This window comes from Larus michahellis, chromosome 1, assembly GCF_964199755.1.
Source record: "Larus michahellis chromosome 1, bLarMic1.1, whole genome shotgun sequence".
Taxonomy (NCBI): domain Eukaryota; kingdom Metazoa; phylum Chordata; class Aves; order Charadriiformes; family Laridae; genus Larus; species Larus michahellis.
Genome location: NC_133896.1, coordinates 163,062,914 through 163,080,206, shown reverse-complemented (window position 1 = coordinate 163,080,206; position 17,293 = coordinate 163,062,914). Strand labels below are relative to the sequence as shown.

Below are 17,293 nucleotides of genomic sequence, written 5' to 3'. Positions count from 1 at the left end.
AGAGAATGGCATACCGAGAAGGATGGCTTCATAGTTAAGGCAGCCAAATACTTCCTTGGAGAACTGTATTTGATGTCTACCTCTGCTGTGACGCTAACCAAGCTGTCTGAAACTTTTCCCAGCCAGTCATTACTACCATGTTCCTCATTTTAAAGGTATGTGAAAGGCAAAAGGGTGAAAGTGTGAATTTTCCAGTGTGTTGCCTGCCATGTCCTGCCATGCTTTTCAAAGGCGTAGCTGAGTGCAGAGTTCTAGGTGGTTGTGCTTTACAGTTATGCCTTACTATTGCCATAGCACATTTTTCTCTTCTTATTTTTTTTTTTTTACTTTAAATTCAGTGCTACTGGCATTTCAAACTTGTCTTTCACAAAGACAAGTTTCTTGTAAAAGAAACATGCAATGCACAGAAAAATGGGAGCTTTACCTAAAAGAGTTAATGTACGAATATAAGAAAAATGTGTTGGTTTGCAGAATTTACGGTTACCAAAATTTTGCCTTTCAAATAAGCTTATCTTTGAGTGCGCTTAGTAGAATGATTATTATGATGGTGTGATGGAACAATACCAACTGAACAGACGTACTCTGATCTTGGCAAAACACTTACACTGTGGGTAGGTATGGCAAAAATCTAGCTGATACCTAGCAGTGCACAAGCCACTGTCTGCTTTAACAGTAAAAGATTTAATCTGTGCAAGAAAGAGCAGGACAGGAGCTATTCTGGCTCCACAAAGCATACAAGAGGCGTGCACTCAGCAGAAAATCAAGACCCCCACCTGAAATGGTTCAGATTATCTTCCAGAGACAGAACATGAGATTGCCCACCCATAAAAATCTTGCTGAGAGGGCTTTTATTGTTGTTTGCTTTTTCTCTGCCCTGTTTCAGTGACTGATATACATAAAGGTATACATATGTGTATGCATACGAGTGAACAAGCATGTGTATCAGTTCTGATTTGAGTGACAGCAACTAAATGGATGATGGAGAGCAGGTCTGCAGAGTGAAGGTTTATCAGCCTTAGCTAAGGACAGCCAGCATAGGCCAAGTGTTGCTGAACCTTGGCTGGAGAAGAAAGAAAGAAGAAATTAAGGATCTGGGAATGGATCTATTGGTGTTGGCTTCTAAGCTATGCAGTATTGGGAAATTTTACCTTGGGCAGGGGATGAAATGGAGTGACTGAGGGTAAAATTAGTAAGACTTCTCTTGCAAACAACCATGAATAGTCAGTAGGAGGCAGTTTCTCAGTAAAATAGAAAAGGCTTAGAAGATAGCCAAGAAAACTGAGAAGTTATCCAAGATGACAGTACTGAGCCAACAGAGTAACAGACTGGATGGCAAAACTGTACGTAGATAAAGAGAGCATGAGGGAGGGAACTGGGTGTACAGTCAGCTTTCACTAATTAGCGTTCCAGTTCCTCCTCTGAGTATCTGGGATCCTACAGAGGGAAGTGGAGGCCAGAAATAATGAAAGGAGCACAGCACTTGTGCTGCCAACTCTGCTATATTAGCAGCGTCTGTAGTAAAAGATCTTCTGAAATCAAGCCTACTAGTGTATATATCTCCTTTCCTCGGTCAAACTTTTCTGAAAAGTTTATGACTGAGAAGAGGAAATGATTTATATACACTTTGTGCAATTAATAAAATGTCACCGCATAGATTATATACACCAGGTGGCATTAATGGCAAAATAATGTCTAGCACTTCAAGTATGATGTCTCAAGCTACTATCCAAAGGATGAAGTGAAGATTAAAAGAAAATGACTGATTGTGGACAGCAATTGTGAAAAAAAACCCAAAAATGGAATTTAAGATGAAATAGCATGTTGTCAGTCTAGGCCTATAAAAAATATAAAAAAAATTATGTCACAACTAGCAAAGAAAGTATCTGCTGAAGCTGCCTGCTTCTCTCCACTAATTATAACCTTCTGTGCCTCAGTTGGGCAACTGAATTTTAGATATCTAAAGTAAGTTAAATGCCCGTTCCTGCCCATAGGAACAACTGGTTATTGTGTGCTAGGAAAGAATACGCGAGCGTTTTGCCAACTGTCCTGAGAAAAGGAAGCACATACAACAGTTCTGCGCTGAGCTGAGGTAGAAAGATCAAGGCTCCTTGTGTAGACAAAAGGCAAAGTTGGGGAAAGAACCCAACAGAGCCGAGTGGAAGTTTTTCGGTTGTGATTCATTTTTGCCTTTCTCGTCGTACGAGAGAGTAAAAGAAGTATCTACTGCCCCATACCCTTATCCCTACCATTGCAGAATTATTTTCTAGCCTTTGGTCCAGCCTGTCCTGACAATGGCTGCAGCCATTGGAGGGCATTTCCCTGCTACCACACAATCTCTTCCACAGAATCTATAACATTCATTGTTGCCATAAATTCTCTCTTTCTTAATTTTATGCCATTAGTCTTAGTCATACTTGCTTGTACCATACAACGTACACCCTGTTCTACGCCATCCTAGTTTTCTGTCCTCTCTACTCAATCGTTTAAAATACTTACCATTAACAACCAGGCATGTTTGTTTTCTGTGCACAAGAATTTGTTAAAAACTTTTCACCCAAGGAAAATTCATTCTCTGGTGCCATCTGGTACTTTTACTCTGTTAAAGGAATGAAAGCCAAGAAGCAACTCCAGAAACTGATCCCCATATCCAGTCTGCTTAATTGCTAGCTGGCTGCACAGCTCTGGTTTGTACCTCTTCAGTTAGTTCTCCTTAAAACAACACCCTGGCACGGCTCCCTCTATTCTGTACAATCCTCTAACATCACAAAAGTCTTTGCCCCCTTGAATAACCTCTCAAGTATCAAACCTGAGAGCATGCAATGCATGACCTCAGCATCAGACCACAAAACTATTGTTCTGGTGAGCCGCAACACAACCCTCGCATTATTTTGGATACTTAGAACTGAAAAAACCACAGAGAAATAACTACGCCTGAAGGACACAGGGATGCCACAGGGACTCAGAAGAGACAAAGGGCCAAGCACTGTGTAAAGTGGGCATGATTGATCTGTTCTGGAGAAGGAAGTATGAAAGGCCACAGTCCATGTCAGATGGCCTCTGGGCCAGATATCCATCCTGGCCCTCTTTAGCTAAAAAAAAAAAAAAAAAAAAAAAAAGATAATGAGTCTATAAAAGGGAATGCACTCTCTTATTGCCACAGTTCAGTTTTTTACATTATCTGAAAGCTCCGAGACAAGAACATAAAACGATTTTACTTTTTTGTATGGAAGAATTAAAATAACAAACAGGAAAAAAAGATCTCAAACTGCAAAATACTCACCCTGAATACCAAACTAAATCTCAGGCTAGAAATCAAAGTACATCTATGCCAAAGAAGGGTTGCAAACATGTGCTATCAGTTCACATACATTAAACACGAAGAAACTAAGCGTCCTTCCTCCACATGTCACATTGCTGGCTTTCCTCTTCACTCCTGTCAGGCCTCAAAAGACCCTCTTTTCAAAGATCTGAGGCAAGTGTAGGAAAGAAAGGGAATCTGGGGAAGGAGAAGCAAGGCTGTGAGGGAAGCAGCTTGAAGATCTGAATTTATTGTACTGCACTGCAGCCTTCAACTTGTTAAAATGCATAGGTCAGCTGAAGACTCTTCTCTCTAGCTGGCACTTTGAGAATTCACAAAGCATAAAGGATGTAGACTTTGACATGACAGTGCAAATACTACTCCGTGTAACAACTGCATTTATGTCAATGAAGTCACCCATACAAAAACATGATTCTCAAAGCTTTAGGTACCTTCTGCTGATTTCAGTAGGATTTAATAAATGCAAAATACTTATGAAAAATCGGTATGTGTGCTTACTGAAGCAGGACTTAATTTTGGTTTAATTCTGCACCTCAAAAATGTATAATATAGATTATTATGGCCTACTAGAGAGAGAGGAGGTAAAGACTTTGGCTTTAGAGATTCACCCCAAAAGAGCTGGGACACCTGTAATAGGAAAGGAAACACCCTGCACTCTGACGCAGTCTGTAGAGTGATGGGCTGCAGATCTTCAGCTGCCCTCTGACAATGCCCATCTCTTTCTATTGGCTCTGTGATCCTACCTACCACTGGCATCTGCTAAGGGCTTAAAGACGGGTGAGATAAATCAGTACGACACTGATTCTCAAAAGAGTTAGAGTCAGTGTTCAGAATACCAAGAATATGATAAGAAAAGGCAAAGGCTTTTTCTCATGGATTTTTTTTTTTGGTGAGACATATTTATGAATAATGGAAAGTAAAAATTTTAATCTGAATATGAAATAGGCACGTAAAATTTTCATAATTTAGTAGGAGCTGTTTGTTTAAATACCTATTAGCTTAGACTCATCCCACTTCTCTTAGGAACTTCACTGAGGTGCTGAGGCGGCCACATAGTTTATGCAGTCTCCCCATGACAATGAAAAAATACAAACAATGTGAGAGGCAATTCAGCATCCCCAATGTGAATTATTTTCAGATTCATTATGGGAATAACTCTCTCCACTGACTACTAAGGAACCCAAAGGATTAGAGACCCCAACAGTATCAAAAAGATATCACAAAGTGATTTTTTTTAAAGTTTCAAAAATCAAAAAAGAACATCTAAAAAGTAACATCTAATAACGTACACAGCTGTAGTACGTGATGTTCTTTGCAGTTCTAGTGAAAAGAGACCTTTCTTTGAGAAATACTAGAAATATGGAAAATACTGGGGAGGAAAACAACTTACATGAACAAAAAAAAAAATCCCTGCTAGTTTTATTCTAAGACTCTGCAGTCTTCCACTTTGCTCAGATTTGTCATCCAAGTTACAGCTCTAAAGGAAGTCATGCTGCTGCTGCTTCCAACGCTTTGATTGCTGTAATTGTGCTAAACGCAAAAAAGCTACATGACAATTTAAATACCTGTTTTCAGTTTGATGGGATTTGAAACACTGGACATATTTAACCCCAGATATAAAATTTTCTAAAGGAAACTCAGCTGAACTTCAATTTTAGTGGCATTACTGAATAGTTTCTATAATCCACTAACACTGATGTGCCCCAAAATTTCTAAGCGCAAATTATGAGTACAAGCTGCACTGAAGTCCATTGCTGAAAAGAATGCTAGAAAAATGTTCCACTCTGCCTGTTCGGATCCTAGCAAAAAGACTGACAGTAAAATAATAATCCACATAGGTGAAGCAGTCTTTTAAAAATATTATAACAACGCGCATATTTTTATTGTGGGAAATTTTTAGCTTATTAGTTTGGCCATGATGTTGGAAGAACTGAATGTCACTACTTAATGTCATTTATCAGTGAACTGTACAGGCCTGTGTGAAAGAGGGTCAAGATTTACAAAAATTCCTTATGCAAAACTTAATACTTGTGGAGCAGAAAGTTTTCCCGGGGCAGCATTTGAAAATTAGGAGTTAGACAAAAGGTTCTACTTTCAGCTTGTCCAAAAATAAGGGGAAGATCCTGACTGATTATTAGTGTCAGATGAGGCTGCCATAACTCTGACATACAAAGATTTTTGAAAACCTACTACCTCAGACAAATTCCGAATACTTGTTCCTAAATCTCCCAAGGAGGTGCCAAGGGCCCGATGTGACCGTGCTTTCTGCTGCAGCAGGCCCTCCTCTAATAAAGAATACTGCCAAGGAAAACCACTACCCTTTTATAAGCATAATCATCGTTTAACACCTATTCGTTTTGTTGTTGCAACGGGATTCTGATACTTTACTTCTGCAGGAAAATCACATATTCAAGCTGAAGGAGTCATGTTCGTAAAATCTATTTGTTCAAATGCAAAACAGTGAAATCAATAACATGTTTTCTTTCTTTTTTTGTTTCATTTCTGTGGTTAGATTGCTACAAACTGTGGCTAGTAATTTACTTTGTAATGAACAAGAACAGACAGTTCAGCAAGTAAATGGAAAACTAGGGAGAAGAAACCATGAACATAAAAGAACTATGTCTAACTCATTGTTAACATATGTGCTTCAAGCAAGAGGGGAAGGAGGGAAGGGGAGGAAGGGAGGGAAGGGGAGGAAGGTTGGTTGTATGCTTTGCAGGAGGGAAATATGCATGCAATTCTGTACCCTCTTGAAATTACTTTTCTTTTGGATGCATGTATACAGTAGCAGAGAAATAGAAGCATAGACCAAATTACAATAGGAATCTAACGCTCGTTAAGTTAATTAATGTTTGTTAATACCAGACTATTACCTGTAGGAGATTTGAAAGTTGTCTTACAAATGACAGCCTTGTCACCAAATACACTAATCTCCTTTTTTAACAGCCCTTCCTGATGTTCAAAGTCTTATTTCCCTTTCTGAGGTCTCCTCACGACTGATAATTCTATTTTATACACAAGCACAAACATAAACCAACCATACCCCACACTTGGTGTTTACAGCCTTCAGGCACTCCTGTCTGCCCTCTTCTTGTTACTGACTGGATGTTACATCAGCTTGTGATCCTGTCATTGTCAAGTTTCATTGTTTCAAATTCTTTGTTTTATTGAAAAAAAAAGGAGCATGCATCTCAAAATTATAACCAATCATCTTTGCACTACGTTTTTTTGTAATTTCTAAGTAATCTCAGGAAAATCAGCAAATTAATTCCTCAACTGTAATCAATTAAAATGCTACATAGTTGCTTTATGTAACTTGTTCCTACAAGACGTTCTGAAGGCCAAAACAATAAATGAGTTAAAAAAAAGGCTAGACAAATTGATAGGTGATAAATCCATCAATGGATACTAAATATCATGTCCTACATTTAACATCCACTTCAGAAAGTCCCTAAATGAACGATTGCTGGAGTCCAAGAGAGAGAGCGATGGCATAAATGGATATCCAGAAGCTCAGAGAAGGATGATCTCTATATGCCTATTGCTGGAACTGGCCGATTCTGGAGACACAGCAAAAGCGTTGTTTGTCTGCTAGTTTTATGCATTCTCCAGTATCTACATCATGAGGCTTACTACTTTTCAGGTCCCTTTTAGTAAAAAATGGCAAATTTAAGTACACCAAAAAAAAGTATATGGGCAAAATATGTTTGGTTCTCCAGTTTTATGACATTATCTTTTTAATTCGTATCAAAAAAAGATAGTGGTTCTCAACACCACAGCAGCAGCTCATTTACATTCCAGTTGCCCTGTCCCCTCCTTCCTCCAGTTAAATGGACTGTAATCATTTCAGCTGTCTGAATTCATGACTTCTTTTAATAACATAAACTGAAGGGAACACCAGTTTACACTACCAGACGAGACAGTGAGCTGAGGTGTCCCAGGAGTAAACTCACTGCCTCTTCAGTTGCCATTCTTACTCTGGTTAAAGCCCTGAAAAAAGGGGGCAAGCAGACAGCAGAGGATCGTAGCAGCTTTACCCTCCTCATCTGAAATGGCATAAAGCTGAAACTGAGCACACATTTAATGCCAGCTCATTTTGAGAATCCCTATCCAGGGTCCAAGAGTTAGATGTTGGAACTTCTACCCCTTTCACTACATCCATCACACTTCACCATTTCTTTCCATACCCTATGTACAAGTGGAAAATACTGGAAGTCTCTTTTTTAAATTATTTTCTTTTCATAATGCCCAGGATTTACTATCTTCCCATAAGGATAGGAAGGTTGGATGGGGCTGGCCTTGTGCATGTTCCTCTTTTGCCAACGTTTAGTTTTCCCGCAGAGTGTTCCATTTCACCTCGTTTTTTTCACCATTTTTACTTCACCAAAACTAACAGCTTGCTTTTACATTTACACTTGGCATATTCTGCCCTCGAGTCTCCTCAGTAAAACTAATAAGGTTGTTTTTCAGCCCTGCTTCAGTGCCAAGTACATCGCTGAACTATCCAAGCTTCAGCTAACTGATACAATTTCTAGGCTTTCTAAATGAGAACAGGGCATAGAAAAAAGTAGATTTATTTTTTTTTAATGACAGCCTCAGAAGTTTAGGATTTGGAATCAATTTAATCTGCTTCTGAATAAACTTGTATAATATACTCAAATAATAAACTCATTCAAATCAAAACTTAATTTTAGCCAACTGAAAGAGAAGATTTTTCTTTCACTGTAAGGGAGGATTTCAGTTAATTGGAAGAAATGTATTATATATGAACTTAATTTAATGAAAGCCACTGTAGGTAAGAAGAGAATAGGACTGAGCAGGCATACCTTTTGCTTGATTCCAAAGTTACACTAAAGGACAAATTAGTATATAAATAGACTACTAAACTTTTCTGGTTCACTAACAATTACTTCCCATGAAAGAGAAGAGGAGAAAACTCACTTGTGCTCTACTTCTGCTGCTCTTGCAGTAAAAAATCCCTAAGTACTGTTTCATTACATTTCTCTCCCTCTCATCCAATATATCCATTATGAAACTGCTAAAACACTCAATTCCTGCTTCTCTGGCCATGTCTCCTCCACCCTCTATATGTTTTCTATCTTTCGATATTACTTTGATCTTTTTGTCTCTCCTTCAAGGTTCTTTAAAATTCTGTAATTGTGCAGAATTCTGTAACACATTCTGAATAATCTGCAGCGTGAGGGACTGAATTTTTTTTTTAAGGCAAAGAGATATGATTAAATTTCTGACATTAATCATATGTTCAAGAGCACTGTAATCATAATAATGTCGCTTGCTCAGATCATAGCTTTGTGACCTTGTATTTCTTCCTTAGATAGAGAACATATGATTAAAAGTGAATATAGTATTCTAATCTGTTGAAGATTTTAGTATCAAGAGTACAAGTGCACATACAGTTCGTGAGTAGGTGACCACTTCCATTTATGCTGACATATCACACAGTGTTCCCAAGCTTTTTCTAAACATCATTCCATCTCCAGCTGTGCATTTCATTTCTGCTGGACATACAACCCCAAAATATTACTGTGAACAGGGAACTGCTGTCTGGCTCATTGCTACCCACAGGAACCACAGTTCCGGACTTTCTCTGTTCATTACAAACCTAAGTATTGAGAAGACTGAAGATGTCGCCGCTTGGTGTTAGTAGTAACAACCACAGGTTCACACAAGACATGTGACTTGAAACTTTCCAGTTCAGCTTTAAATCAGTAACGCGCATTTTACAAGCCTTTGCAGACAGGAAAACAAAGAGAAGAAAGGAGTGATAAAAACATCAACAACCTCTAAAATTAAAAGGAAATGAATAATAAGAAACACAGTGTGCCTTTACCATGGGATTAAAGGGGTAAATACATGCTCAAAGAGTTTTTTAAAGGATTTTTTCTGGAACCTGGTGCTCAGTTTTCCTTTATTTGTGAACTAAGAGCTTCCTACTGTGCTCGTAGGAGTAAATCACGGTAGGCAGGAACTTCTAACACACTACAATGTGTTAAAGTGATATCAACAACAGCAAAATAATGTGGCGATGTGGGAGTCTCAGCATGCATTCATGCCAAATGGTTCATGTTGAAATGGAAAACACAAAGATTATTTTTCAGTGACAAAAGAAAATCAATATTTAAAATCAATGCCAGTCATGGGGAACAGTGAGAATAAGTAACAAAAGACCACAAAGCACTTTTGGGAACACTCAAAAGAAAAATGCAAAAAATATAAAACGATTATACTGAAATAAAAGCCTCTTTGCCCCGCATTAGAATAGATTTGCAAGTCAAAATCAGAAACCATACTGATACTAATTTTTCATGTTGCCATTTCCAGCCACTTCTAAAAACCTAAAGAAAACTTAGGTGTCTGACTTAACGTTCTTTGAAAACACCAGATTAATGCCCGTCTTTCTTGCCCATCTCTTGTGGTTTAGTCCTAATTTACTTTTAACTACTATGGTGCTGTATACAAGAGGCCCTCACAGATCCCAGATCGGTAGGCACAAGCTGGTTCTGTTCTGCCCATATGCCGTGAGCCCAGTGGAAAGGCAGGTGTGCTCTCAGGAGAGACAAGAGGGGATACCCAGGCAAGCACAGTGGCGTTTGCTCACCTGCCCAGCAGTTTAGACGTTACCAAGGCACACCGCTCACTAGGTGGGATTCCGAAACGCCTTTGTAATCCCCTCTTTGCAGATCAGCTTTGACAGAAGTGTAAAGACGTGGTTAACCTGCTTATTCCTTTTATCAAATTGAGCAGTTTGGTGCAACAACAACATGTTTGTGTGAAACAAAGGGAGTTACAAAGGCTCTGCACAAAGCCTATATGGTATTTCTGTCTGAATTACTGTTTGCTCAGGAATAACACCAGACCTGCATTGCTCCATGTGCCATTGCAATGTTCTACCTCCCAGGCTGAAACCCCGGACCTGGTCTGTGGGAGTAAGCATAATCATCCAAAGGCCAAACTAGTAAAACCCAACACACCCAGCTAGTCCATGTGAAGCGTCTTCCAAAACCTGCTGTGGTGGGTAGACCCTGGTTGGACGCCAGGTGCCCACCGAAGCTGCTCTATCACTCCCCTCCTCAGCTGGACGGGGAGAGAGAAAATATAATGAAAGGCTCATGGGTGGAGATAAGGACAGGGAGATCACTCAACAATTACCGTCACAGGCAGAACAGACTCAACTTGGCGAAAATAGTTTAACTTATTACCAATCCAATCAGGGTAGGGTAATGAGAAATAAAACCTAAATCTTAAAACACCTTCCCCCCACCCCTCCCTTTTTCCTGGGCTCAACTTCACTCCCGATTTTCTCTACCTCCTCCCCACCAGCGGCGCAGGGGGACAGGGAATGAGGGTTGTGGTCAGTTCATCACATTTGTCTCTGCTGCTCCTTCCCCCTTCCCTCCTTCCTCTCCTGCTCCTCACACTCTTCCCTTCCTCCAGCATGGGGTCCCTCCCATGGGAGACAGTCTTCAACAAACTTCTCCTACGTGAGTCCTTCCATGGGGTGCAGTCCTTCAGGAACAGACTGCTCCAGCATGAGTCCCCCATGGGGTCACAAGTCCTGCCAGCAAACCTGCTCCTGCATGGGTTCCTCTCTCCACAGGGCCACGGGTCCTGCCAGAAGCCTGCTCCAGCGTGGGCTTGCCACAGGGTCACAGCCTTTTTTGGGCATCCACCTGCTGCAGGTGGATCTCTGCACCACCGTTACCCTCCATGGGCTGCAGGGGGACAGCCTGCCTCACCATGGTCTTCACCACGGGCTGTAGGGGAATCTCTGCTCTAGCACCTGGAGCACCTCCTCCTCCTCCTCCTTCTTCACTGTGTTTGGTGTCTGCAGAGCTGTTGCTCTCACATATTCTCACTCCTTTCTCCTGGTTCCGGCCATGCAGCTTTTTTTCCCCCTTCTTACATATGTTATCACAGAGGCATTACCATCATCGCTGATGGGCTCGGCCTTGGCCAGCAGCGGGTCTGTCTTGGAGCTGGCTGCCATTGGCTCTATCAGACACAGGGGAAGCCTCTGGCAGCTTCTCACAGAAGCCACCCCTGTAGCCCCCCCTGCTACCAAAACCTTGCCACGCAAACCCCATACACATGTATTAGAGAGGTTTTTATGTTACACACCAGACATAAATCACATTATTTTTTCCTCTATCAATCCCCACTTTAGAGAGCTGGATGTATCTGTTTGCCAACCTGGATAACACAAGCCCATCTTGTTGTAGTGCCTCTCAAGTAGTTCGTAGGTTTAAACACCATGGTAGACAAATCTGGGAGGGATACACCTTCCCACCATAAGGAATGTGAACTAAAGCAAAGATACCTACTACGTGGTTTTCTCAAAGTCTACAGGAAACATGTGCTTGGCCAGTAAGTTGAACCCAGATCTCTGCAGTCCCTCTCCAGTCTTTTAGCCGCTAGGGTACTTCCTCTCCTGATGTACAGTACAGTTTGTTGAGGAAGTAAATTCTAAATAACTCAATACAATGAGTTTCACCAAAGCACAGATCCAGACCCATGTAACTGTTGAAACAGAACTTTTAATAATGTTCCCTTTCATAGTTGGAGCAGTAATATTTACAGAGCCCAGAGAGGAATTAATAAAACCAAACTTACTGCAAAATTTAATTAAAATTATACAGGGCAATAGAGAGTCTTCACTACCTTTTTCCAAGAACTCCATCCTTCACAGGATATTGAATGACAATATACTTACCTAATAAAGGTCAGAAGAATGCACATTAATTGAATGTGTCCTAAAGGCAGGATATATATTCTCCAATCTGATTAACTCTTTCCTAAATTCAGATCTACGCACCATGATCCTCTTTAAGAACAAAACACACCCAAACCCTTGGAAAAAAACTACCACATCTCTCACGAGGGAATTAATGCACAAAGAATGCCTTTAATATATTGCAAAGACTATAAATACATGAATTTTTTAGGAAATCTATTTTTTTTTTACTTTGGATTGATAGAACTGAAACAATAATGCATGGTGACATGAATAAAGCTGTGCATTTAGCCAGACTTTGAGATTTTGCTTTCTTTGGGCTGTATTTTAGTCTGTATTTCATAAGAATAAAGCCTACTTTGGGCAATAGTCTAATCAAATAATATTTTAATGCACTGCTTTCCTTTGGATAGCTTTATCCAGCAAGGTCATAGATTACCAAAAACCCTGCAGATGCTGCACAAAGTGATGAAGAATGAGTTAGTTGAGTTGCAGTTACAAAAAGTTGCAGCACCCACTGATGCATGAAGTTTACGTTCCCTGGAACACAATTTACTGTGTGTTCACATGATTCCTAAAAAGGGCAAGAATGCAATACTACAGACAACAAAGGCAGACCGGGTAAGTCAGATGTTTTCTTAACTTTCATCTGAAGGAGTTCTCATTGTGAGTTCAGCTACATTTTATCCACATACCTGAGACAGCTACTTAAAAACGCTACAAATGATGTTCCTGTTGCTGTCAAAATCAAGAAATAAATTTGGGAAGCGGAATTATCAGTTAAGAAATATGCTGTAATTAAATATAAGGCAGTTGTTTGACAAAACAGAGATATTTGGGAATGAACGGCTTGTGGAGAGGATGAAAGGTGCTTGCCAGCTTTGTGTTCAGCAGTGTACATACTGCCAAAAAGTACGTGTATTTTAGTTTACACATTAAAAAAAACATAACCAAAACTGCCAGCAAACACCATGCTATCAGATTGCTATAGTAGATTTGGCTTTCTATGTGAAGCAAATTTGTTTCATCCAGAAGTGACATTATTTATCTTGCAAATAAAAACTTTGAGCTGCTGTACAATGTGCTGTAATAAAAAACGATTTATAAAAATATTACTTATCTTAGTCTGGATTTATTTAAACAATGAGGACAGAGTTTTACAAACTCACCTATATCCAAGTGAGAATATTGTATCTGGAAGTTTCAAACATTGTATTGCTTACTACCTACATGCCTCTTCTCCCTTCTGTGAGCCTATTTTCAAGATGGAACAAGAGAAAAGAGGTACTTCTGTGTATATTATGATTAGTCCTGCCTCTTGGCATATGTTATTGTAGTCTGCAGTTAATAAACAAGCATTTCTGTTGTGAATAACCTAGGAGCGGAATCAGTTTGTATATAAAGTCTGAGAGATAAAGTATGATCACTTATGGGTTTTTATATTTAAAACATCTAAAATCTTTTTCTCATGAGCACTCAAAACAGAGCTTTTATAAGGAATGCATTTTTCTAATCCTCTCCCTTTGGCTGTGGTGTATCTTTTTTTGTTGATCTGTGATTTTCAAGAATAAGCCTACACTGCAGAGAGCAATGGATTTAAAGAAATTTATGACTAAAACTATTGTAGCTATTTATCACCGCAGTCTCCTTATGCCAACATTTGAATGGTGCTCGTTACACACAGTGATTTATTAAAAAGCAATGTCATACCTGTAGACATGCAGGAGCTCTGCCTTGGGGTTTATTCACATCAACAGCCACAAGCTGCCAACCTCCAGCAGCATCTTCATGAAACATCTTGAAAGGGAAAATTGTCAGAAATGTTTTATGTGCAAATAAATACAAGTGAAATCTAATACATTCCCCTTAAGGACCTGCATACATTTTGATGATAGCTAGCTTAAAATATGAGGGAAATGGTTCTTACTGCTACAGAAAAAAAGTAACATGCTCTTTTTTCAACATTAATAGATGCTGAATTTTACTCAGATAACATCAAACACAATGTGTCTCTATTAGTCCTAATGTAGAAACTGATTCAATTAATCTCTGATCAGTATCATTACACGGTGGTACTGTTCAGAACAAATTCCTTACTAAGGTAAGCTTGTCCTGAGGAAACACAAATTCATTGTGACCAAAAAATAAGTTTCACGGTACATTTGGAAATAACAGACAACCTCGTCTTTTTTACCAGCAAAATTACCTTACTCCAAGGATCAGACTTTATTTTTGTTGCACTGATGCGTATCAAGAGTAGCTGTACAGTCCTCTGTACTGTTACCTAGAGCTTATAATTCCTGCAAATAGCTGAATGATATCCTGGCTCTAATGACATGAATGGAAAAGGCTCTCTTGACCACAGTGGTATTCACATTTTGCCAATAACCTCTGGAAGCATTGGTATAGGCACTCTTTTCTTTTTTTCCTTGGAAAATTTGGACATAGAAAGATGCAGACTGCTGGGCACAAGGAACAGTGAGAAACGGTGTCCTTGAAATAAAATGAATGGCTCTAGCATTTTCAGTTGCCACCTGAGAGTCTGCATATACTATATAATGAAGAGTGGCGAAGTTCCCACCTTTTCCTTGACACCCAGCACCCAAACAAGTCACCTCGAGAACACAGCCACAGCAGCGTGGTTGAAGCTTAAAAGCCATCCTGAAAGAAGTGCTCATTAGACTGGGGACAGTATCGCACAAATATGGTTCCAATGCTGCCAACTCAGATGACCACTGAGGTCCTCCTCTTTGTACCACGCTTTAATATGAAGTGCTAAAGTGCTTTACAAGAACCTCCTTTTATCCTTCGAGGGAGACCCCTTCCTTGACTTTGACTCTCAGACACTCATTTTCTTTTCTATAGGACTAAGTCTTAGGACCAGCTTAATGATTTATGAAGTGGGCAAATGAAGCAAGATATTGTTGCTTTTTCTCAAGGTTATTTCATGCACAAAACAAGCACGGTTTTAAACTTCCATCTGGTGCTTTGAACAAGAAACCCTTCAAGAAATTTTCTGCCCTTCCTAAGGCAGAAAAAGATAAATCATTTTTGTAGTTCAGTAAGCTGGACTCCCTTTATGTCCCATTAGGAACAAAGTAACCATTCGCTTGTCTGCAGCCAACGTGCTATTTTTATTGTGCATGATGCAATTTATATTCAACATGTTCATGTTCTTTGGCATGACAACATTATTTTGGGAATTTCTTTTATCCTTGAAATTCCTTAACGTTGTCTGCTTCTTAAGTTTCCCTACATTCATCTCCCTGTTCCAGCTTCTAGTTGAGAGTACGTTCAGGAATTTGTCCCATCAGAGATGGAACAAACGTTAAGTTCCTCAGACTAAGTATGTGTCATGTGGAACAGTCATTTTTTTGTTAGATTTTAAATTGATATCATCAAGTCTGCCTTGACAAAGACATACATAGAGTAGAAATTACTGCCAAAATGTCTATTGAGGCAAAAAACGTAGCAGCAGGCAGAAAAGGACTAGATTTACATATGGATTACAGGAATATCCAAAGGAATATCAGAAAATATTTAATAAATAATTTTGAAGCACTTAAATCCTTTGGCTTAAGAAAATAAATAACCTCTAGCTACAGAGGTTAGAAAAAATTTCCTCATGGGTATGTTTCTCATATCTGTCTTCTGAAGGGTTTTTTGCAGGCAGTCGGTACCGGTCCCTCTTACAGATGGCAAACTGCGCTAGCTTGGAAAAACCTGTCCTTTTGTACATTCGGGATACATAATATGATTGTTACAACAATGAGTGGGAGAATTGAAATCTCAACCCTTCAGCCCCCGTTCTTCATACTGGGTCTTTCACACCACCCAGCCCACACATAGCACCCTTCCTATCATGGCTTCTTCCTACTCATTCTCTCAGATTCAGGGTCTCACTTTCTGTGGCTACCTCAAATATTAGCCTGGCTCTTTCACTGGCTCAGCACCTCATTCCTCCTTGGTCTCAATATGCCCTTTCAGTTCCAGCACCAGCTTCCCCAAACACTTCAGCTGCCCTCTGACCTCTCTTCTTCCAGCTACAGCTAGCGATTTCAGCTCTTCTGCCCTAGCACAGAAAGTGATATTCAACAGCAACCCCAATTCCAAACCCACCAATGACACGACAAAAAAAGCACTATCCTACTTCCTTAAAAGAAAATAAGCATAATAACATAGCTATACTGAGAACCGCATCACAGTCTTCTCTATTATTCTTTTTTAAGGAAGTCTAGTTGGATAATATACCCTAGAATTTAATTTTAAATGAAAATTCATATATCAACTTTGTATGTAGTAACATGCTACGTCAAATAAATCAGTTAAAATAATAAATAACAGGAATTTTTGGCTTATTATTCATTAATTAACTAAACCAAATCAAGTCCCCAGAAAATCTCAGTATCTCAGGTGTTTCACCTGGGTGGTGGCAGTTGAAGTAGTACTGCTCCTGGACCCCCACATCTGCTGGAACTGCACTCTAATTTCTGCAAACGTTTCAATGATGACTGCGATGAAAACATTCTGAAAAAAGAACAAGAATGGTCAACACAAAGCTCAGCAAGAGGAAAAGAGAAGAAATTAATTCTAATATGATCTACATTTCAGACAGGTTTAAAAGAACACATTTTTCAGTACCTTAACAAGCCAGGCCAGAAAGAAAATTAAGGTAATGAAATAGAAATATGAACGCCATCGGGGAAAGCTGTCGATTGCTCGGTACATAAGGAACACCCAGCCTTCTTGAGAAGCAGCTTCATAAACAGTAAATATGCTTGTGCCTGTCAGAAGAAAAATGAAAATGTTTTGCATTAAGCCTCCCTGACAGTTTTCAATATCAGCAAACAATAACCTTTTAACTATTTTATTTTCCTTTTCTCTAAAGGGTATCTATCAGCTCTCTTTTCCTCTCTTCAAAGAGAAGTTTTTCAGGTGCATTTCCGCGTTTCTTCCTTTTGCAACTGAATATGAATTGGTTTTGTATCAGACTGGACTCCCTTCTCTCCCTGGACACACATGCATAATCCGTTAGGCGGGTTCACTGGCAGTATGCAAATGTCTCCAAAGGCAGACTTTGTCCCGTCATGTGACTTCAGCAGCACCCGTGAGAAAAGGCAGATTTAAATAAAACTACCAGGACCAACATTCAGTAGGTGAAAGGAATCACTACTAGTATCAGCAACACTGAGTAAGCAGCAATACACAGAGAAGGTGCCCGA

General features: G+C 39.5%; 1 protein-coding gene across 4 annotated transcripts in view; it reads right to left on the bottom strand.

Annotated features, from left to right (window-relative positions):
* The window catches only part of NALCN (sodium leak channel, non-selective), a 232,194-nt gene that overhangs the window by 130,976 nt on the left and 83,925 nt on the right, over window positions 1-17,293 (bottom strand). For all 4 annotated transcript variants that reach the window (XM_074562155.1, XM_074562147.1, XM_074562164.1 and 1 more), the window contains 3 exons: window positions 16,713-16,855; window positions 16,494-16,598; window positions 13,782-13,868 (listed from right to left, as the gene is read on the bottom strand). In XM_074562155.1, the coding sequence (XP_074418256.1) occupies window positions 13,782-13,868; window positions 16,494-16,598; window positions 16,713-16,855 (335 nt within the window). The remainder of the gene's footprint in view (window positions 1-13,781; window positions 13,869-16,493; window positions 16,599-16,712; window positions 16,856-17,293) is intronic.